At 30.8% G+C, this 23,154-nt stretch overlaps 3 protein-coding genes across 4 annotated transcripts; 2 read left to right on the plus strand and 1 right to left on the minus strand.

Annotated features, from left to right (window-relative positions):
• The first annotated feature begins 500 nt into the window (after positions 1 to 500).
• On the plus strand, positions 501 to 6,135 carry Sar1 (Secretion-associated Ras-related 1). Its single transcript, XM_088238837.1, has 5 exons — positions 501 to 596; positions 968 to 1,021; positions 1,402 to 1,521; positions 4,117 to 4,418; positions 5,516 to 6,135. Exons 2-5 carry the CDS (start codon positions 979 to 981, stop codon positions 5,630 to 5,632), a joined length of 582 nt encoding a protein of 193 aa, XP_088094963.1. The 5' UTR covers positions 501 to 596; positions 968 to 978; the 3' UTR covers positions 5,633 to 6,135.
• On the minus strand, positions 6,126 to 12,930 carry Hibch (3-hydroxyisobutyryl-CoA hydrolase). Its single transcript, XM_088238836.1, has 5 exons — positions 12,506 to 12,930; positions 10,369 to 10,933; positions 9,347 to 9,621; positions 7,973 to 8,114; positions 6,126 to 6,412 (listed from the first exon to the last, which is right to left on the minus strand). The coding sequence occupies exons 1-5, from the start codon at positions 12,506 to 12,508 to the stop codon at positions 6,282 to 6,284; spliced, it is 1,116 nt and encodes a 371-aa protein (XP_088094962.1). The 5' UTR covers positions 12,509 to 12,930; the 3' UTR covers positions 6,126 to 6,281.
• Positions 12,931 to 14,060: 1,130 nt separating this feature from the next.
• LOC148273344 (peptide deformylase, mitochondrial-like) lies at positions 14,061 to 17,510 on the plus strand. 2 transcript variants are annotated; one of them, XM_088238838.1, is made up of 4 exons: positions 14,061 to 14,298; positions 14,889 to 15,229; positions 16,425 to 16,545; positions 17,166 to 17,510. In XM_088238838.1, exons 1-4 carry the CDS (start codon positions 14,292 to 14,294, stop codon positions 17,357 to 17,359), a joined length of 663 nt encoding a protein of 220 aa, XP_088094964.1. In that variant the 5' UTR covers positions 14,061 to 14,291; the 3' UTR covers positions 17,360 to 17,510. The 2 variants fall into 2 exon arrangements, with proteins under 2 accessions (XP_088094964.1, XP_088094965.1); XM_088238839.1 differs by having other exon boundaries at positions 14,296 to 14,683.
• Positions 17,511 to 23,154: the final 5,644 nt, after the last annotated feature.

Raw genomic sequence — 23,154 nt, forward strand, 5'->3', positions numbered from 1 at the left:
TTGAGAAAAGGTTGGACTTTGGAGCAAATGGAATAAAATGCACATTTATGAATAAAATATAAATAGCCTCGTCAATTCATTTTTCTAACGCAACAGTGTTTTGAAATTATCGATCGGTATCTAATATTAAAATTTGGAAACATTCTTCTTAATCACAAAATAAGGCATGTAATGCAATTACACACGGAACAAATTTAGTTATATATTTATATTGTACATATTGTAAAATCATTTTAATGGAATACATAAATATAAATATATAAAATAATTTTAATAGAAAATAAAATAATTATTCTGACAGTTCTAAAATAATCATAGTTGAGAATCTATATTATAATAATAAAATATCGAAATAATAGTTTATATAAAATTATCTCCCTTTCTAACCAGGTAAGTACTTTTTATTGCAAAATATAATGTTGGCTAAAGTGCAAATATTAACACCACCTCAGTCAAAATAGCGACTTTAAATTTCCGGAAGTCTGACGTCACTGCCAACTGACTGAGGTGACGTTCTTTCGAGTGCCTGGGTGAATTTTTGTCTCGTAGCCGAGACAGTATTTGTCAATATTTAATCCTAGGATAGTTATAATTAAGTGAGTTTTTGATGTTTGACTTCAATTTGTGTTCTCGAAGTGTAGCCTGAATCTTTGATAATTTTCAAAAGACCCAAAGTGCTTTATTATTTACCATCCAAAAATTATAATTTTGACGTCTAAACTCAGCTTCGTTTGTAGTGTACCTTCTGCCATGATTTAAAATATTTCTGCGTAATGTAAATTACGATTTTGTACAAATTTGGGCTCTTTCTCGGCGTTGATATTCCATCAAATTTTAAATTTTGAAATAGTTTTGTGTATCAAGGTTATCGAGTTTCTTCACTATGTGTCACTTTCCACAAGTCATTCCTGAAACGAAGATTTATCCTTTGTAAATTAAGTTTTAACGAGTTCCTCTTTCTTTTCAGTTTTTAGCACAATGTTCATATGGGATTGGTTCACTGGCGTTTTAGGATTTTTAGGTTCGTATTTTTTTCTTCATTAATCATTAATAATAAGTGCCAATGAGTTTTTATGACAATATTTATTTATTTAATGAACTTTGATCTGTGCGCGCTAAATACTAGCGAAAATGTTTCACTATCGTCTATCGTTATGATGACCAGTTGTTTTTCTCGTTTTAATAATAGGTTTCGCAAATAAAAAGGGAAGATATGTTATATTGGGTATGGAGCACTCGGGGAAAAAGTTACTGTTGAATTGTTTGATGGAAGAGAATTTAATCGAGCCACTCGATGAATCTAATTTTAGGATGCCGAATAAATATTTGTGCCCGACTTCTGTTGACTGTAAGTGAAAAGGATTATTGTGTTGCCTTATTAACAGCATGGATTGTTTTTAGGGCTGTGGAAGAAATCAGGGAAACTGCTGTTTCTAGGGCTTGATAATGCAGGAAAGACTACCCTTCTCCACATGTTAAAAGATGACCGCTTGGCACAGCATGTCCCGACCTTACATCCCAGTAAGAACTTTTCTTTAAATTACTTTATTTTACCCCGTTAAGAAAAGATAGTATGGATTTTTACTGGTTGCGACCGTGGTCGAAGTTGTAGTATTTTGCGCAGCAGAATTCGAAATTCCTGCTATTTTATTTACTTATTTATTGTACTTTGCATCAAATCAAAAATAAAATGTTGAAAAAATACTTTTGATGCATGTTTTTATTTTATGTTTTCTAATAAAATAACACGCTAATTTCCGATAAGCACAATATCTCGAGATATTTCCGAAAGTAAATCAAAAGACAGTTAATTTAACCTTTGATGCCTCCACTGTGGTGTACCATGATGTTGTCGAAATTCATACATGTAATTAATTTTGTCGGAAAAGTATTTGGTAAACTCTTCGCTGATATTTTATTTAAAGTGCTTAATAACAAAATCTTATTGTGTTAACATGTTAGTTTTCAATGTTATGTTGATAATATTTAGAATTTCGAAGTGTTCAGTGTTGTCTGCTGCAAAATGTACCCAAATCTCATTGCAAAAAGGAAGGAAATGGTTTGATTAAATTCTCATTTGAAGGTGATGCTATTATGTTGTATTTACATATAATATATTTACTAATTAAGCATTTGTAGTATTTTTTGCATGCCGTCGATCATGTTTTAATGATATATTTCATAACAAAATAAAAACAGTAAGTATGGATGTGCACATACATACATGAAAAACTGTATACATGCGTGGGTCATGCATGCATGCATATTTTTTGTAATTGATGGTGTTTCATTATTTTAAAGAGTAAATAATACTTCTACATGTGAGATATGTTTTGTTTAAATTTTAACAAAAATAACAAATTAAAATTAATGTAAAATATTATATAATACATTATCAATGTTTTTCTCCATTGTAAAATGTGTATAGTGATATCGACGGTCCCGATGTTTTGAAATTCAATATGCACATTTTTGGCAATTCTACAGTATCTAAAAGTTTCTTAAAAAAATACCAAGCTTTGTTTTTGCTCTCCCTCCTTTGCTCTATTTTACAAATAATTGCCACTTTTTCATGAAATAAGAGACACTTCCTCTTGTTAGTAGACATATTTCTTTATAATTCAAGGGTTTGTTTTTAACTGATCTGATTGGAGAACATGACAAAAAACGGAAAAACGTTGTAAAAACTCCCGAAATATGGGTGTCATTCATAAACTACAAAAAAAGTTGTAAATTGTAATTTAGTGTCGAGCCGGTACTTACCGAGTTCACGAGCTTGGATTTTTTACAAGCAATTTCAACCACGTGTACGCTATTTTTTCAATTTTGTCAAAGAAAACACCAATTAGGTACTTAGACACTTACATAGTTAACATCCGATCCCGGTGTCCAGTAGGTCCTAATTTAGTCGCCCGTTTAAATTTTATTACTTAGGTTCTTCTTTGAAAATTATAATTTTCAATGATTGAAGAGTTTTTGCTCAACTTTTGACAATATTTTTGTTCTGTATGTCTGAGAAGCACTTCATTATAAACGTAAATAAATGTATGGAGAAAATCATTAACTAAAATGTCAACAAATGTTTCCCCGTTACATCCGAGATCTCTCTATTTCCGTGATCGTAATAACCAAGTTCGACTGTATCTTTGTTTTTTTAATTGTAAGAAATACTTGCATTCTTACAATTTACCCAAGTATTTCAGTTCTGGAACCATTTTCAACTACAGTACTGTCACAGTAATCTGACAACTACTATTTTACCCCATTTTTTTTTACTATTTGGAAGCACAAAATCAGGCTCTATAATTCGCCGGTATTCTTATATCAAATTCAGTAGCCCGCCACGTGCCTATAGACTACAATCCTTTAGAAGAATTGATTCAGAGGGTGGCTGAAAACTTAGAACTCACACAAATGTTTAAGAAGAATAGATAACATACAGTTCTTGGTAACATGCACATAATATATCAAGATTCTTGGATTCTGAGGATGAAGACAATAATTTTCAACAGACTGCAGCTCATATAGTAAAATTCTCACACAGATTCCTCAATAAAAACTATTTTTAATGAAATGAGTATTGAATTTTACCATATTACTGTCTACCATTTTCACTAATTGGATATTTGCCTGGTTTTTGGGGTGGCGGATTACCGAGAGACCAATACAAATTACCGTAATCTGAAATAACCATTCTAAAAATGGAAATAAAGTTGTAGTAAAGTGGAATTCAAACCTCGGACCTCTGATCTGAGTCCACAACACCCCGACAAACGTTTGATACATTAAAAAAAACAAACATTTGATTCGTTTTTGAAAATGTCATCAGTTTAACTCTTAAAGACACACATGTGTATTTTAATACTGTTTATTTAATAATTTAGGCCTGTTATAGCAAAATTTCTTCACTTCACTATTTTAAAAAATAAGACGTATATATTATCAAGTCTTATATTCTATGTAGACTCACATGACATCATTGCCAGCCACATGAGGGTTAAAAATAGGTTAAATTTTTTCTGCGTTTGGCCTTTCCTGTAAAGTAGACGACATCGAGTTATGTTTCTATAAGGGGTCAAATTATACAGTATTAATTGATGAATTGAATTTTTTTAGCATCTGAAGAGCTGTCGATTGGAAACATGCGCTTCACAACTTTTGATCTTGGGGGACACACGCAAGCGCGGCGCGTGTGGCGGGATTACTTCCCGGCTGTAGATGCCATAGTGTTCCTTGTGGACGCGTGCGACAGGGCGCGACTCCCCGAGTCTAAGGCGGAGTTGGACTCACTCCTGACGGATGAGACCCTGGCCAACTGCCCCGTGCTAATACTCGGGAACAAGATAGACAAAGTTGGCGCCGCCAGTGAAGACGAGCTGAGGAATTTCTTCGGACTCTACCAGCAAACGACTGGCAAGGTCAGTAGTACTGACTATTAAATATAGTTCAGGACAAAGACTTCAAACCACAATTCTGGAAAAGGCAGTTTTATTGTTTCAAATAAATTGCGTAGGTCTTATACATATTCTAACAAAAGGATTTGAATGGCAAACGTTGCTGTGATGTGTCTTCTTTGAATCTCATCTTCAAAGTGGTCTTCAAAGAACCAGACTATTTAAAGAGGGACAGGTGGTTTAATGTCTAAATACAGAAAGAACTGCCCTTTTAAATGGGGTAAGGGGGGGGAGGGTCTGTGTATGACATATTATATATCTGGTGTAAGATTGACTACATTGTCATCATTATAAAATAGCATTTCTTGATGAAAAAATATATGTCATGTGATGTAATTATTTTAGATGGTTGTACAAATAAAATTTGAACACCTAGTTATATAAAATATAAAAGAAACAATAAAAAATGTTAGTGCTTCAAATATTAACTTTAAATAATATAAGTTGTGATACGTTTATTTAAGTTAAAAATACTTTAAAAAACTTGTGTAATCTTGTATAAAGACCGATACTTAACGAAGATTGACTGGTGTAATTAATACACATATACTTGTGAATGCGTCAGATACTCCAACGTCGGATCTCTTTAGAACACTTATAAACACACGGGGACGATAATGATAAGGCGGAATTTGAATCCTTATGTTCATAACTGAAAAGTTGCATGTCAACTTTTTGTTTTTTTTTTTGTTCAATACTCAATATTATTAAGAAATATGAAGGGTTTTTATTAGGATATTGTTTTCTGAGGATTGTTTTTTTATAATATATTTATTTTGGCACAGACCCACCATGGTTCAGAAAAACCACATTTAATTATGTATTGTGATTTCACAAAAAAATCAATTTGGACCTCTATTCGTCTTAGCCATTACACCATGACAGACCTACATATGAAGTCATATCATATTCTTATTGGCACTAAGCTCCAGATTCTTCTTTATTATGGCAAAAGAAATGCCTTAATAATACATGTAAGAAATTAGTCAGACAATATCGTTTATTATATTTTTATCACTGAACTAAATGAGATGTTAATTTGAAAACATGTTATTTTCCAGAGCAAAGTGTCCCGAGCTGAGTTACCTGGTCGTCCACTGGAACTGTTCATGTGCTCGGTCCTGAAGAGGCAAGGCTACGGAGAAGGTTTCCGTTGGCTGGCCCAATATATAGACTGAATACATTTTGTTACTCACCATTACATTAATATTATACAATGTTTCAAGAGACTCCTGAGATTGGGCCGTTTACTCGAAAGAGCGACGAAGTGCAATCTTTAATATTCTCATAACAAGTGTTAACTCGTGTGACATTATACATCGGTCCCAAAGACTATAGTGATTCTCAAAAACAGACATCCGTACCCATCACAGTGGCTTTATTTTGTGGTAACCACAACGTACATTCAAGACTAAATTATTTTACAGCTTAAAATAAAGATACGGCCATGCTTCCGAAAATTTTCTATGAAAGAAAATTTATATATTTATTACCATCAAATACTTATGTTTCGTCTGCTTCGGTACTATGTTAAAATTATTTTGTATTATTTTAAACCATCTCGAGTGGTTTGGTGTGGTTAATTGTAGATAAATATCATCTCTGTGGGATGACTACAATTGTAACTTTTCTATGGATGAGTAATGTCAACTAAAATAAATGTGCATTCAATTGTTGCTTCTCCAATGTTTTATTTTCCTGGCAAGTATATACCCACAATATCAATATCAATTCTATAAAAATATATCTTAAATGCATTTAAAACATGTCAAATTAATATTGGATCCTTATGGCACAAAATGATATATTATATAGTTATTAGAGATTCTAAAAAGTTAATTCTTCATTTTCTGGAAGTTTCTTGAAGTAGCTTTCTACATAGTCATCAGTGACATCTTTCAATGTCTTAGGATCCCACTTGGGATTATTATCCTTGTCGATTAACAAAGCTCGTACTCCTGAAAAAAAGTGAATTGTGAGATCATGTTTAGTCTAATTAAATTTCTTAAATTGAATCAAACTGATAGTTTTCTTGGTTAAAAAGACGTTAAATACTTTTCTTTATTTGAAGATACATATACATGCATTGTATTTTTAAATAAAGAAAATTTTCTGTTTCCAAAATGTGTAAATAATAACTAGAAAATAATAAGTTGAGGTAGGATTGGGATCGAATGCTACTATAGGCTCACAACCAGACTCAGTCAAAATCAGTTTATGATTTTTTATAAACCTAAAAGTTTTGTAAATCCACAGTGAAAATATTTTACGTAATGGAAAAAAGGCATTTCATTAATGCACCAGTCAGCGTTGCTAACTCTACCGATTTTTCGTTAGATCTATTTATTTCGGAGGCAATCTACCGATCTACCTAATTCGATGGAAATCCTACCAATTTTGAAACATTTCACTATAGAATAAAATTTCAATCTAAAAAGGGGTTGCGGGAATAATAAATCTTGAGGTTGGGAAATCTGACCACACCCTCACAAATGTGGCCTTTTTAAGGAACAAATATTTTTTTTCAGATTGATCTCTGGATCTCCTGTCAGCGACACTTGGGTTGATAATAAATCTACGATTTATTATTCACAATCTACCAATTTTTGCTTGATGGAGGTTGGCAAGGGGTAATATCTGTTATTTTTAACTTCTCATTCATTTATAGTTTATTTTGACAAAATTAGTGACTTTTATTTAGTTTTTTTTTGGTTTTCAATAGAAAGAATAATAAAAATATTAAAAATGTATCATGAGAAATACATTTTTTATTCATATCCTGAATAATGTTTCAAACAGATATTACCAACGCAATTACGATATGTAAAAAAAAAATTGAGATATGATGGGTACTGTTAATTCTGAGGGAATCATTTTGTGTATAAATTTTGAAACAATCAGCTTAAATGTATTAAAATCAATCCTTAACTTAGAATAAACCTTCACATTGATTTTGGCAAAAGCAATAGAGCTATTATTAACAAGACAATCATTTTACTTTGTTATTCAAACCAGTTTGACTCGATTAATTATGCACAATATTTTGAGTATGTCCAAATGTTTGTAGACGGGGCTGAATTTTGCTCCGTAGTATCTAGCTGAAATAATTCAGTTAGATGAATCTCACCTGCATCTATAATGAACAACTTTTTAGCTCTTTAATTTCACAAAAATCAACAGCGAAAGAACATTCCTCCACATACAAAAATCAACAGTTGGAAGAATGAAAGTAATGTGGATGTTCAAACATAGGCAGAATGGTAAATGTTCTACAGTGTGAAAAGTGGCCACTTAAACCAGCTGGCAAGTCATAAGCCTTGTAAATGCCTAGACTTCCATATTCCCTTTCAATAATATTTTCCCTCTCTGTTGCAAAAAATTATAAATAGTATTGTGCATGATGTTAAAAATATTTATATAATTTTATATTATTTACAATTTTTTATTGCTTGGATTTCACAAGATTTTATACAAAAATCATAGCAAGGAATTCTTTATTCCTCAATAAATAATGGTACCTTCAATAAAGTCTTTGTTAATCAATGCTCTGCAAGCCATTCTGTATTCCATTTGAAGACACTGATTTAGTTCAAGTTGGCATCCTCGCTGCAAGGCTCGCAGAGTTATTTTTAGACTTCCGGGTGACATCTTGTTTAAGGTCTAAAAAAATATATGCTTAAATAAAAATGATCTAAATATGTTGCGGTTAGTGTACCAATGTAGTGCCCTATGCACCATTATGTACGGGTAGGGAAATCATGAGTCCTGTATTTAGAACTCAAAAAAACTAAAACCTTAAGGATATGAGTATTTTTAATAAGCCTGTAAATAACTATAATTTTATTTTTTTAAATTGCAACCAACTGCCGCACTTGATAAGTGTATAGATGTTGAAATTTGGTTGTAGTGTATTATGAACTCCTCAAACCCAACGAAACCATCATTGCCGAGCATTGAAGGAAAAACGGCCGCAATACGAGGAGAGACAAGACAAGTAATTTTGCAGCATGAGAACACTCAGTCACATGTAGCAAGGCCAGTCAAAAGATATCTAGAAACGCTCAAATTGGAAGTCCTACACTAACTGCCGTATTCATCAGACATTGCTCCTTCCGAGTACCACTTGTTCTGATCGATGACATATGGCCTGGCTGGGTGGCACTTATGTTTTTATGAAGATGCCAAAAATTACTTGATTCGTGGATAACCATAAAAAATGAGTCATTCTTTCAAGATTGTACTCGCATACTGCCAGAATGATGTGAAAAAGTAGTCACTAGCAATGGACAATACTTTAAATTACATGGTCAAGTCGGCCTCGTGGTATAATGGTCAGCGCGTTAGCCTGCCATGCAAGAGGTCTCGGGTTCGATTCCCGACATAGTTGATATGAAATATTTATTTAAAAGGGTGTTTTCACACTAGAATATTTCATAGTCCCTGGACTGGTACCTGACGCATAAGACAGATCATCTTACCTTCATGTAACAAAAAATATCAAGATACACTGCGATTGGCGTACCAATGCAGTGCCCAATGCACCATTAGGTGCGGAAAGGTAATAATGATGGTGATTATATGTTATTTACTATTTTAAAAAATAAAGCATAAATTTTCATGAAAAAACATCACCATTCCATGTCCGCTCCCTAGTTGGAGCATATGGTATCTTCTGAGACACCTATTCTCAAAACTCAGAATTTTTCTGTTTTGGGCCCTAGTGAGGTGCCAAGATTCGCATCCGTAGAGGAAAATAGGTTCTATGCTGGCATTATATAGGCGGCATTTGGTTTTCACTCAGTAAATATCCGATCTCCAGACAGCCTTCATACTGTTAAATGAAAAAACAGCTTGAACTTATTCGAGTCCCCAATACATATAAGAAAGGATACCTGTACTGTTTTGTTGGCCCACTCAGATCCATCTTTTTCCAATCTTTCCAGAATTTCTTCTACTGTAGGTGCGGCGAAACAGTAGGTTATTTGTTTCATATTTTGGCTGAGTGAGAATTCTCCACTGCCGTCGTGCATAGAATTCAACAAATTGTAAACTTCATTAGGCGATTCGTTTCTTGTCAATAGAGTTTGCAATTCTTCTAGCCTAGTACTTGGAATGTAATGCGTGGCAATTCCCGATTTGAAAACATCTTTTCCTTTGAGACGATGCCCTAGAAAATATAATGAAAGGTTGTACAAATAAAACTTTATGTATACTGTATGTTTTTTATAATAGTTCTAGCTCAATAGTGTTGTTAAATCAGGAGTAATATTATGTATTTACAAAATTGTATTCATTTTAGAATCACTAGAGTGTTTAATCCCTACTCTATGGGTTTTGATTGATATATTTTACAAATGCAATAATGTTTTTTTAAATATCCGCGGTTTGATCTGGATTTAAAAATATAAGAAAATTCAATAAATATTTTATTTGAGTCTTCTTTTAATGTAGTAATTTAAATGGAATCTTAGATTTTAAAAAAAAAAATGGTTAAAAATACAATTCCTATATTACATTAAAAAAATATATGAAAGGACGTTGCTGACCCCTTAGCATGTCATGTCTGACTTTTATATGTTTTTTTCTTATCCCATATAACTATTCCACTGTAATTCTATCAGAATCATATTTCATTCTCATTTCCATTTTCACGGATATTCTTTTTAAATGGTAGACTTGCATAATTAAATTTTGAAATACTTCAAAGGCTAAGTAAAAGTTTTTTAGTACCCAAATGTGCGAAAAAGGCATTCAATTTCCATATAATGTAATTGCATAATATGTATATTAGGTTCTTATCTATGAAATTGCCATTTTGTATACAAAAATAAACTTTTTTTTAGTGTAAAAATTATATACTAAATTTGTACAGATATGATAATTATAGCGATAAAATAAAGGAATGTGTGTGTACCTGTAAGACCTAAATAAATACCCAAATTTCCTGAAAGCCTCGGTAAGAAATAGGTTCCACCAACATCGGGGAATAACCCTATCTGAGTCTCTGGCATTGCTATCATAGTTCGTTCCGTTGCGACCCTATATCGACCATGAACCGATAAACCCATTCCTCCCCCCATAGTTATGCCATCAATCAACGCCACATAAGGGATGGAGTAGCTTCCAATGAGATTATTAATTTTGTATTCCTCTCGGAAAAAGCTCTGACCGAGAACACCCTTAGTTTTAGCGGATTCAACAACTGCTCTTACATCTCCACCCGCACAAAATGCCTTTTCTCCACTTCCTTTGATTATCACCAACTTCTTTTGAGTTTCCCACTTTCTTAAGATAGGATACATTTCATTGACCATAGATAGATCTAAAGCATTGAGAGCTTTCGGCCTGTTTAGAGTGATAATTCCAGTTTTGTTTATAGTTTCAAATATAACGGAATCAGTACTACTAGAAGACATGCTTCTAAGGAATGTGTTCTTTATGTTTTTGGAAACATATTGTGATATTTTCAAAGACGCAATCTAAAAATAAAATAGATTAAATTCATAAACAAGAATAGTATCGATGTACATATTTCATGGTTTCCCAGACTTGTATTCTTTAAAGAGGAATATTTGCATTCTAACAATTTACCCGAATATTCAAATTTTAGGGGGCCTTTTTTAACGAGTTGTAAATAACTCGCTATTAGAAGATGGATATCAGGTTGTGGTATAGCGGGATTCGATTCTCGGACCTCAGATTCGCTAGTCCACTACACTATCCATGGGACCGCAGCACAGTTCAAATGTATTACATATTAACATTTTTAAGACAGATTTTCCCTTGATGTGACAAGTACATATTATCGAGTTTCTGGCACAAGCTGGTAACTAAAATTTTCGGAAAATGAGATGTCTTCATGAATGGTATCAAATAATCTTTATTTAAAAATTAATAAAAATATACCATATTTTATAAATATAAAAAATAATACTTTATAATATTCAGCTTGCAGTTTTATTTGAATTGTCAATTTTGGATAAGCTTTTAACTTTAAAAGTGCAATATCTCACTACTAGTCAAATATAGTTACCGACTTTTGAAACCCGACAATATTTAGGATATGAATGAGTAAAAAAAATGTGCACATTAAAAAGCAAAACAATTGCCAGAAAATGGGAATAAACTTGTGGCAGAGTAGAATTTAAACTCGAACCTCTGTCTATTGCATATACCTATTACTTACCAACTCTCAATAAACTAGTGTAAAATTAATTATTAGTAAGTTAATTTATTAAATTTGTATCTTTTGAGTTTTCAAAGGTGTACAAAAATAATATACCTACAATGTCAAAAGTTTGTCCAAATTTATGCAGACAAGAACTGGCTCCGACCCTCTAGGGAGCTGTTAATATTAACAAATTACAACAGAGATGGAGAAAATTTAGCTCCTTAACTTCACAAACATCAACAGATGGAAGAAAAGAAGGAATATAGATGTTCCAATATAGGCAGAATGGTGAATGTTACATAGTGTGTAAAGTGGCCACTTAAACCAGCCATAGACAGGTCATAAACCCTATAAATGCCTAGACTTCCATGTTCCCTTCTCTAAAATTTCCTACATCTCTGTTGCAATATGTTAATAATATACCTACTTAACCTTATTTACACAAAATACCTGTTCATTATAGTCAACAAACAAAAAATCTAAACGACTAAAAGACAAATCAGTAAATCTGATATTATAATTTTTTTTATTCAATCTTAATGGTCAAACAATAGGTACCTACTAAGTGTTTTCATGTCCATAATAGTTTATTATATAAAACTATGCATGAAATATCACTAAACCAGTTTTTTTTTAATGGAAGCATCGTTTTTATGTTTTTTTTTTTATCTCCTAATTAATTTGCACTTCACATTATATCTAATTTCTTTTGACAATAAAAAATACCGATAAGACTCTTACAAATAAGACGAAATATATATATTTAATGCGTAGAACATACCTACATGTATATTTCATGTAAAGTTATATATGATAAGTAACCTTAACAAAATTATATACTGTTAAAGACTTATTAAAAATGTATTGACAGTTATATTACCATTGTTGTAAGAATCGTGAAGCCGCTTTCAAGATCGACAAAGTTTCACTTGTAAAAATATCAAAAGTAAATTGATAAAAACGTATGTAGATACTGGTAACGTATGTGATAAGCGTTGATAAGACATAAATATTTTTATGTAAATATTAAAATTAACAAAGAAGTTAAATTAACAAACGGCCAACCAATTACAATTCGGCAAATTTAGAACCCGACAACACGAAACGAAAACCAAAACTTCGAAAATCCAAAGATACTTTATGAGTTTACGTCACTTTTTGACGTTTAACCCATTCCATACAAAACTTTATAGAAAAATAATAAATAAGTAGGTATGTATTTTTTTTTGTTATTTGTACATTGGCGGGCTTATTGCCGAATGTCAATTTCTTCCAACCAACCAATAAAATTGTAGTTTTATTTTTAAAATTCATGTTACATAACATATTTAATAGAAAATAAAAAGTTATAATATTGAAGACTAGAAATAAACGTATTTGTTTAAAAATAACCTTAAATCAAAACTATTACTCAATGGGAAAAAGGAAAAAAAGAGGAAAGGAGGAGGAAATGATATTCGATATTAATATGACTTGTGTTTGCATTTTTGTTAATTTACAATAGCAAAAAAACAATAAACGCATACAATTAAGCAGCATATATTTTAATGTAGGGTGAGTTTTACAGTAATTGAACAGGCATGGCATAGGCATGGCATGCATGGCATACAAGGCATTGAACACTAAAAATGTAATTGTAAAAATAAGTAAACGTAATAATTTATCTCCACCATAAAAAACACGCTAAAAGCGTGTTCTTTTTTTGAACGAACTCATTTTGTTGACTTATTTTTGCCGTATGCTTTTAGCGTGTCCAATTATTATAGCATCGTCAAATTTGGTAATCTGAGATGGAATTTTGAACTTCTACCAAAAGTTCATTTTCAATTAAATAAAATGGTGTATTTGTTCAATTCATCTGTCAATGTTTCCTATTGAAGTTACTGAGCAAATTAAAAGTTTCGGGTTCTTCCATAAAAAAAGATATTTAAATATCTTGTCTCAAAAGTAACATCGCAAAGCGGGATCTTGAGATACTGCGCTAGATAATACTTGAGATAGATGATTGAAATTTAAAAAAAATATTCATTGACACTAATCGATTTCGACACTTTGGTAAAATAAGCATTACAGAACAGAAACAAAACAAAATCTGGATAAATTATTTTATTTTTATTTCGGTTTACAATACGCCCAAGGAGCATTTACAAAAAATATACAAGTGAGTAATAATTTAAAATATATATTGTTTTTGAACTAATTTAGAGAAGACATGTCTCCCTCTAGAAACCTTTTCAGGCGTATTTTATTACTGTATTTGGTTTGAACTCTGGACTTGCAGTTTTAACATTGCTTCCTGCTAGTGACTTTATTATTTCTACAATTATTTGTTTATGATGATTTTTTGGTATCACGACCATAATTAAATTTGTTGAGGAGACGCATTATACGTTATAGTGGTCTCCTATATCAATTTAAAATTTCTCAGGTCTCAAGTTAGGCCCCAGTCTCAAGTTGTCCTTTTTGACGGCATATTCAATTTCTATAGCACCCACCGTAAACCCGTAATTATTGAGGGTTTAGAAATAATTAAAAAATATATAATTCGGTTGCTAGATACCAACCTACTAGTTTTAGTCGGTCCGTCGTTAAAAAATGCGCCGAAAGAACCAATAAATATCATTATTTCTTTTCGTGTATTATTTTCTTACGGTGATTAAACTGCAATGAACAGTAAGTTTATGATTATTAGTTAAATTTTATTTACGATTTAGTAAGAAAACAGAAAACGCATGAATGATGTTTGTTATTGTTTTAGTGATTGACGAATGGAAAAAAGTCTAATTTACTTTTATTAAGATATCTGTAGTCTGTGCTTTTATTTAACGAATATGGTTTTTTGTTTATGGTTTTTATAGTGTATTTGACATTTGACAATCGCTGAAAAATACATTATGTCAAAAATCGTAACTATTCATAATTCATAACCTTAAAATTAAAAAAAATATTAGATCCGCAATTGAAGTTTTGTGCCTTATTATGAATTGTAACACTGTGGGATAGTTGCTACTTTATGAAATCTGTGAATTAAGACCTAATGAATTGTTTATTACAGCCGGTATGTTTTTTGTTTAGTATTTGGTTACGATTTACTGTAGTAATTATAATATAATCTGTTCTATTTACGATTAACGTTGATTCCCATAGTCAATAAAACATTTATCTTCTAATGTATTTTTTCCAGGAATATATTAATGATAAACTTACCCTTTTATAATAAATAACTTTTTAAAGTTATCATTGTTTCCTTTTTTTTTTTACAGAAAACATGTCAAAATATTTCAGGAAATTGTTAAACTGGCATGCACGTTTATGGCCCAAATCACTACCAAAACCGCCTTACAATCATGTAGTTCAAGTAGGAGACCCCATATTAAGAACAAAATGTGAGTGTATTCCTATAGCAACGATTACTTCTAAACAAATAAAAGACATAATAACAAAGATGAAAGACGCAATGAAGAATCACGATTGTGTTGGTATGGCAGCCCCACAAATTGGTATTAATAAACGAATATTTATAATGGAAATGACTAAAAAACATCTGAAAGCCTTTGATGAAGATACAATTGATAAAAGGGAGATGGTTACGTTTCCGTTAATGGTGAGTTCCAATTAAAGGGAATGGATATTCCGAAGTGTTGAAAGTATTATTTTAATTATCAATATTTTGAGTACGTCCAAATGCTTGTAGACAAGGCTGGGTTTCACTCCCTGGGGAGTTGTTAAGATTGAGATTTATTGCAACAGAGAGGGAAAACATTTTTGTGAAGGGAATATGGAAGTTCAAATAATTACCTGTTTTGCATTTAGTCCATACAATTGTGGAAAAACTTGATATTGATATATCACTGGTCACATTTTGAGTAGTTTCATATAATTTTCTTACTGTTAATAATAACTCCCTAAATATTAGTTTTCGTGACATCGACATAAGTATTACACTCTAAACAATATAGTTTTCAGGTCTGTTAAAGACATTTTAAATTTATATTCTGCTTAACTTTTACAGATACCTATTAATAAATTATTGGTTGTGAAATTTTAGCTGTAAATTGACGGGTTTCAGAAACAAGTTGGTAAATAACATTTTACTGGGCAAGAAATACAATCTGAACTTATTTTCTCAATATAATTCGTACCAATAATTTTACAAATGATATTGCAGAACTCCACTAAGAGTTTTTAATGAAAAATATGATTTAAGTTTCTAAAATAGAGTGTCAGTTTGTTCTTTTCATATAAAATATTTCTTATTTCATCAAAGTTTATTCTTATTCTAAGCAGGTGGTTAAGATGCTTTCTACTAATATGGGTTTTGGTTCAATTCCCATTGGTAATAATAAAATGTAATAACTAAGTTAGAGTTTTCATAAATCTTTGCATTAATAACTACAGTAATTGAACTGTTGGCGCACTGTGTTACAAATAGTATTTATAGTTTCAGTTATCACATAATTCACATTTGTGCCTTATATTCAATGAAATAATTGAAAACAACATTCAAATTGCTCTTATTATTGTTATACATTTCAGAATAGCAATCCAGAAGAATTGATGTGACCAGCAAGTTAAAAATGAAAAAGCACCCAATAAAAAAATAAATGAAGTGGTTCAGAACTACATATTTCAAAGTAAAAATATTTGTTTTGAAATCACCAGTTTCAATATGAAAACTACAATAAAAAAAGTAGATAATATTACATTTCAAAAATCTAATTTCTAAATTTATGTTGGATGGAGAATTAATTGAGAATCTTATTAATCTATAGTAATAATTTTTTTCTTCTCTTTTTCAGGTTTTTATAAATCCCACTATGAAGATAACTGATTTAAAAAAGGTATCATTTATTGAAGCGTGTGAAAGTATAATAGGTTATTGTGCTGAAGTCCCTCGCTATAAAGAAGTCCAAATAGATGGTAATTTTACCAACATGTTTATACACATATATAGATATTGTCCGCCTAATGGTCTAGTAATAGGTCAAGTTCGCAGTTATGCCGGCTATAGCCGTCAAAATCGTGTCTCTCATTTAAAAAATGACATCTATAGTCATCAGTCTAAAAGACATTGGTAGTGAGAAGACACCTATAACTTGCGTGAAACTAAAGTAATTATATGCTAGGAGATATTGTGTCCCTATAAAACGGTTAGCAACAAAAGTGTATTAGTAAAATAAAATTTACTTCAAACTGTTTGATATTTCGCGCCCCATCCCTACAGCGCTAAGCCTACACCCAAGTTCTTAAGACTAATTGTTTTGCGTTTAGATACATATGAATCAGATACATCATATTTGTAATCAAAATTTTTAGCCAGTAGCAGTTCTCTAAAGGTCATAATATAATATATTAATAATGGTAATTATTACACAATAATGCACAACTCTTACAATACTCATGCCTCATAGCTGCAATTATAACATTTTATATTTAACGAGTCGTGTATAAAAATAAATTTTAACTCTGCTGATAAATTAGAATATTTAACAATACATACATATTATGTTTTATTGTAAAATGGTGTTTTTTTTCCCCAGGTTACAGTGAAGAAGGTAAAGAAACCAGTATGACTTTTAGAGGATGGCCTGCGAGAATCGCACAGCACGAAATGGATCATCTTGATGGAGTGTGTTATGTAGATATCATGAATAAAGCTACTTTTTCTTGCCAATTTTGGAAAGATATAAATTTATTTGAAGGAAAAATTAAACTTCCATTTTCACCAGAATAACATTTAATATATGTATTTATTTTAAATATAAAAGGTTGCAATGCGTGGATCAATGCTGTTTACAATATACCGCTAGGTGTGGATGCGTTGTAGGAGAAGGATTATAGTTGAACAATATATTTATATAGAAATATATGAAGTACTTACAAAACCTGTTTTTTTATTTTCTGTATCGCCATACATTTGTTATGTTTGCTGAAATGCTCCTAACAACATTTTTTATTTATATAAAAACTATATAATATTATTTGATACAAGCAAAATCATAAATTTTTATTTCATTTTATAATAAAGTTTTTAAAAATGTTTTGAAAAACAATTAATAATAATAAACTTAATCAATGACATTCTCCAAGTGTATTGTGTTTTATTAAAGTTAATATTATTTATTTAGTTTTTCCAGCCAATAAACATTATTATAATGACAGAGGCGTGGAACATAAAAACACAAGTATTTTTTAAATATACGCTTCTTGCATCTTATATAAATGTGTATTGTATGTATTGTACTGCTCAAAATAGTTAATGTTTTTTTTAAAAATTACGTTTGTTAATGTTTGTTATTTCAATTTACGGTAGAATTAATAAACTGGTTAAGAAAGCCTTGTATTTGTGATGCGTTTTTTTTATCAAAGTCTAATTATGAGTTCAGTTGCCTGGTAAGTTAGAAGGTAGACTGCTAGGTACATGGCTAGACTTTCAAATTATCTTCTAAAATTATTTCTTCACTCTGTTGAGATGATAAAAAAATCGAAATTCAATTTAATCCAATGCAACCTACCCATATAAATTTAGAGTTTAAAATATTACTCGTTTACATATTTCATCATGATCGTAGAAAGACACATGTGATTTTTTTCAACTTTACATGAGAGCAGTTTAACCTTTTTTGACACTTTATGTCACAATTTGGTAAGTACAAAATATATCATTTGATACTTGGGATAGTTATTTATATATATTTTTTCAAACCTGGAATATAAAGCCTTTGTAACACTTTTCAAGGTCAAATATAAAAGAAAGTCAATGTCACATTTTTTGCATTATCCATCATTGTTCTACAATCACAACGATATGTATATTATAAATAAAATCATATGATTTAAACCAATATTGGTTTCGCACATATTGATTACACAGACAGGTTAAGCTTATAGGGAATAGGAAAATGTAGAGGAGTATAACCTTTCAGGAATTTTCTTCTTCTTGCGGTGCCTTGTTAGGTCCCCCCGACGTTGGCGATCACTACAGCGAAAGCATCTCGGTCTTGCGCTACTCTTGTATTCAGCAGCCAGGACAACTGCTTATCGGATGTACTCGCCATAGTGATTCCTGGGAAAAGATGACAAGAGTGGTTTCCCGTTGCCTTCTCTGGTGGATTTTTCTGTCGGGGTTACTTTCCCTTAGCTGGTTGGTTCTGGTTTGGAGGCGCCAGAAACTCGCTTTTCATCTTCTCGTTATCTGCTGTGATCACGCGTTTGCGGTTTGGGGTTCGCGACGTGGATGCTAACGAGTAGGACTAGTCAATAGTGTTGCCGGTGGAATGCAACTGTGCGTTTGCAGCATTTTATAGAATCACACCCTCCAGCAAGATGTGACTCACTGCGACCCTACTGACAGTTTGAACCCTAAAAGAATTTTATTTAACTCAATTTGCTTTATTGAATTTCTACTAGTAATAAAAACATTATTTCAAATGACAAAAATATATCCAACAAAGAAGTATTTTGGAATGATTTCTTTTTATCATTTTAGCGTATTACCTATATCAAGTGTCACGTTCAATAATTTATAAAAACTTATCTCTGTTTTCCTTATGATAATATTATATTATAAATATTTACCGCCAGTCAGTCAAAACTGAAAAATATACCTTTCTGTCAAAAATACAAATAAATCTGTTTTCAGCTTCAATACTTTTTTAGGTGGGTGGGTATATTTTAAATGTAAAAAAAAAAACATAACAAAGCAAACTAGTAAGTTATTTCAGTTACTATAATATTTACTTGGTATATATTGTATAGCAACACTACCAGCTTCTAAGAAGTTAAAATCTAGATTATAGTATAAAAGGATATAGCAGAGTGAGTGTTCATAATGATCACTATTGAATAATTGATTTCAAGCTACTTTATATTTACTAATTTTTACATTAGGTTCACTGGCAAGATTCCAGCTTATTATATCTGATTTGCAACCCATTACTTAGAAAGATGAAGGTATTAGATAAATGTGATTACTGTGTTTCAGATTATAGGAATGGAACTACCGGCCTTTGTAATCTCAAAAGATACTTGAATTAGGAAATAATAGATGCAAAATATTTATATACATGGCCTTTAAGTAAAAAAAGAAAAATATTGTTGGTTTAAAAACATTTCATAGGTACATAAAATTATAAGGGAACTGCATTTGAATAAAAATATAGTTGTTTTTTTTTTATAAAGTTTATATTTGAAGCACTAACTTTGTGGTTATTCATTATAATAAAATAAATAAAACAACTTTATTTTTAACCACTAATTTTTATTTTTCACCGACCAATGATACATAAGTTAATTAACGTTCCACTAGATGATATTAATTTAAAAAAAGAACTTAATACAATAAAACATATTGCTAATAATAATGGATATAATGAGAACTAAATTGATAAAATATTAAATCAAAAACAAAAACGCAAACTTGTAAACAAATATTTATATTCGACTCCCACAGTAAATAAAGCAAACCCACATAAACAATGGAGGCGGATTCTTTTTATAAATGACATTTTTTCAAAACAATTATCAAATTCCCTACCATCAAACATTAAACCGGCTTTCTACACAACTAATAATAAAGGAACATTGTTAAAAAATCACAAAGACAAAGTCCATAAATATAATAAATCTGAAATATACCAATTAAATTGTAATGATTGCGATTCAATCTACATTGGAAAAACTAAAAGAAACTTTAATATTAGAGTAAAAGAACACTTAAAATGCTTAAATAATAATAATTTTTCTGAATTCGCAAATCATCTGAAAGAAAATAATCATAACTTCAATAAAGACACTGGATTAAAAGTACTTCATGTTGAAAATAAAATATTGAAATTAGACAACTTAGAAATCTTAGAAATTAAAAAAGCGATTCATAATAAGAAAACAATAATAAATAACCAAATAAACAATATTTCTTTTAGTTCTCTCTTGTCTCACTTCGAAAATAATGATATCAGATTACCACCCGTGTAAGAAAAAAAACACTTGATTTATTGGGTCCACATGTAGTATTTAGTGAACATGATAGAAATAAAATAAAAAGGAATCAATTCATTAGTTACGTAAACCTTGACAAAGAAGCTTGTTTGCTTTGAAACCGGTCGGTGAAAAATAAAAATTAGTGGTTAAAAACAAAGTTGTTTTATTTATTTTATTAAAGTTGTTTTTGTTTGCAAGTTACCAGAATATAAGATTATCAGACTCATTTCCCAGGTCCATGGTCATATGGAATATAACTTAGGTATTTATTCACCTCTGAATCCTATGTGGGGCACAGCGCTGGATCTAAGGGGATCTAGCGCCCTGTCACTTACTAAAAAGGCATGGGAACATACACGTTTCCTAACTTGATTCCAATTTTGCAATATTGGGTTATTTACAACTTGTTAAAAAATTGCCTCCAAAATGGAAATATTTAAGTAAATTATAAGAACACAAATATTTCTTTACCATAAAAAAAATCAAGCATACTATTCTCTCTCTTTTAAGCAGTGTCTGGTTCTTTTTAGGTACTAACTGAACGTATGGCAGGTCTGGCTCTGGTGAGGTATATGGAATGTACAAACTGTGTCTAGCGCTGCTGGCAATTAAATGAGGCATAAAGATTCAAAACTGGCGGTGTCTACTAAATGTAAATTTTGGTAAACAACAAAAAATATTCTTTACACGCGGTGTAAAATTCTCGCATTTTGAAAAATTATTTACCTTTGTTATATTTTCTCATATGTAAAAAAAAACAACATATCTTTTTGTTCTGTTATTTTGATGTCTTCTAAATTTTCTGGAAAAAACAAAAAATGTATTAACTGATATTTTTACTAAGTTTATATTATTGGGAGGAGAGGTCTCTGGAATTGCAACCAAAGCCTAAGACTGATCATCTCACTTTCATGTAACAAAAACAATCAAGATACGCTTCGGTTGGGGTACCAATGTAGTGCCCTATGCACTATTAAGGCGGAAAGGGAACGCTGATTTTATAATTTAATTTTGACCATTTTGTTTGTCATACAAATCATTAGTATTATTTTCAAAAAGGTAATTGAGAAAAATCGATGGTTTAGTATTTGCTATACGCATAACATAATATTATTATAACTGTTTTTTAATAATTTTCGAGTATCCTATTTTGTTTTTAGTTATGTGCCTCAATTTAACTCTGCAGATATCATAAACTTACTTTTTGTCAACTTCGTAATTTTAAATTTAAATTCATTATGTTGAACAAACGAAAACTGTATATTTGTTTTATAATAAGATTGACACGAGGGAAATCTTTTTCAATGCATAATTTAATGTTTATGAGACGAACCAGTTTTGAAGTGCACTGTATGCTTGAATGCACTAGAACATAGTCTATTTTTCGAACATTATGGTCCTTAAAATATAGCTTGATTAGAATGACAGCTGTCAAACTAATTTAATAAGTGATGGGAAATTACTGATCACTGATCAAATCGATTTTATAAGTTATTTAAAAAAATCATGAAACTCTGTTTCCGAAAATTGATATAAAAAACAAAAAAACAGCCTTTTAAGAACGTCGTTAATAATTAAGTTTATTTTAGTTTTTTTTAGTTTTAAAGCTGATTTTATATACAAATGTTGATTTATGTTTCAAGCATTGTAAAAAAAAAAAAATAACACGCCAGTTACAAATGATTTTTCGTGTGTCAATATAAATAACTCCTTTGACGTTACTACAAAGTTATATCGTCACTTTTTCTGACAACTGTCATTCTAATCATGTTCTCCCTTTCTCTCGTTTTTTAACTGAAAAAATACGTTATTTGCATTGATATAATATATTATATGTATACAAATAGATGCAGCAATCGTCTTGTCTTCCATTCGACTTAAGTTCCGGAACTTAACGTGTAGTCAGTAAATGTGAAGCAGCGTAAAAAAGCGCGACATACAGTTTTGAATTCACAGTAAACTGGCATAGAGAGTTAGTCTTTTTTACTGTACTACGCGTTTTGCAAGACAATGTTGACGCGACAACGCTCATTTTTCAGAGCATAATTTTAAACTATCGTTCTATAAAGCATCATTTTTTAATTATACCTCAGTGGTTATTTGGTAGTTTGTATTTTTTATATTTCATTTGTCTGTCATAATTGTTGTGTTAAAGATCACCCTACTTAGTAAAAAATACACCCATTTAATTTTTTTTTATATATATATTTGGACCCCTGTATTTAGTAGCCTTACGTGTCATGTACAAGGCTAAGGTACTCGGAAAAATCGTTTTTGTTTGTTTTGGAAATGGGATGTTCGATCACTGATTTTGGTTTATTACCTTTATGAGTCCAATCACCATTGTTGCAAAGTTCAAGAACAATGGCGTGTGATAACTACTTTTAACTACAGTGTGGATATATGTTAAGGATATTCCATCTTTCCTGCATTCTGCTTAAAGATTATAGCGTTGCAAACTGAAAAATGGGCACTGAAATAACAGATGTTCGATACTCTGTGAAGAAATATCATCGCATGGACAATAGTCATCATTCCTTAATTTAA

This window comes from Micrasema longulum, unplaced genomic scaffold, assembly GCF_059751315.1.
Source record: "Micrasema longulum isolate JH-2025_06_02 unplaced genomic scaffold, ASM5975131v1 h1tg001977l, whole genome shotgun sequence".
In the NCBI taxonomy this organism is placed as follows: Eukaryota; Metazoa; Arthropoda; class Insecta; order Trichoptera; family Brachycentridae; genus Micrasema; species Micrasema longulum.

Coding starts and splice junctions, on each gene's coding strand:
- Sar1 (XM_088238837.1), top strand. CDS start 979: ATGTTCATATGGGATTGGTTCACTGGCGTTTTAGGATTTTTAG. Junction 1,022..1,401: donor TGGCGTTTTAGGATTTTTAG/GTTCGTATTTTT, acceptor GATTGTTTTTAG/GGCTGTGGAAGAAATCAGGG. Junction 4,419..5,515: donor ACCAGCAAACGACTGGCAAG/GTCAGTAGTACT, acceptor GTTATTTTCCAG/AGCAAAGTGTCCCGAGCTGA.
- LOC148273344 (XM_088238838.1), top strand. Junction 15,230..16,424: donor TGGTTACGTTTCCGTTAATG/GTGAGTTCCAAT, acceptor TCTCTTTTTCAG/GTTTTTATAAATCCCACTAT. Junction 16,546..17,165: donor TAAAGAAGTCCAAATAGATG/GTAATTTTACCA, acceptor TTTTTTCCCCAG/GTTACAGTGAAGAAGGTAAA.
- Hibch (XM_088238836.1), bottom strand. Junction 9,622..10,368: donor TATTTATTTAGGTCTTACAG/GTACACACACAT, acceptor TATATTTTCTAG/GGCATCGTCTCAAAGGAAAA. Junction 8,115..9,346: donor GGGCCAACAAAACAGTACAG/GTATCCTTTCTT, acceptor ATATTTTTTTAG/ACCTTAAACAAGATGTCACC.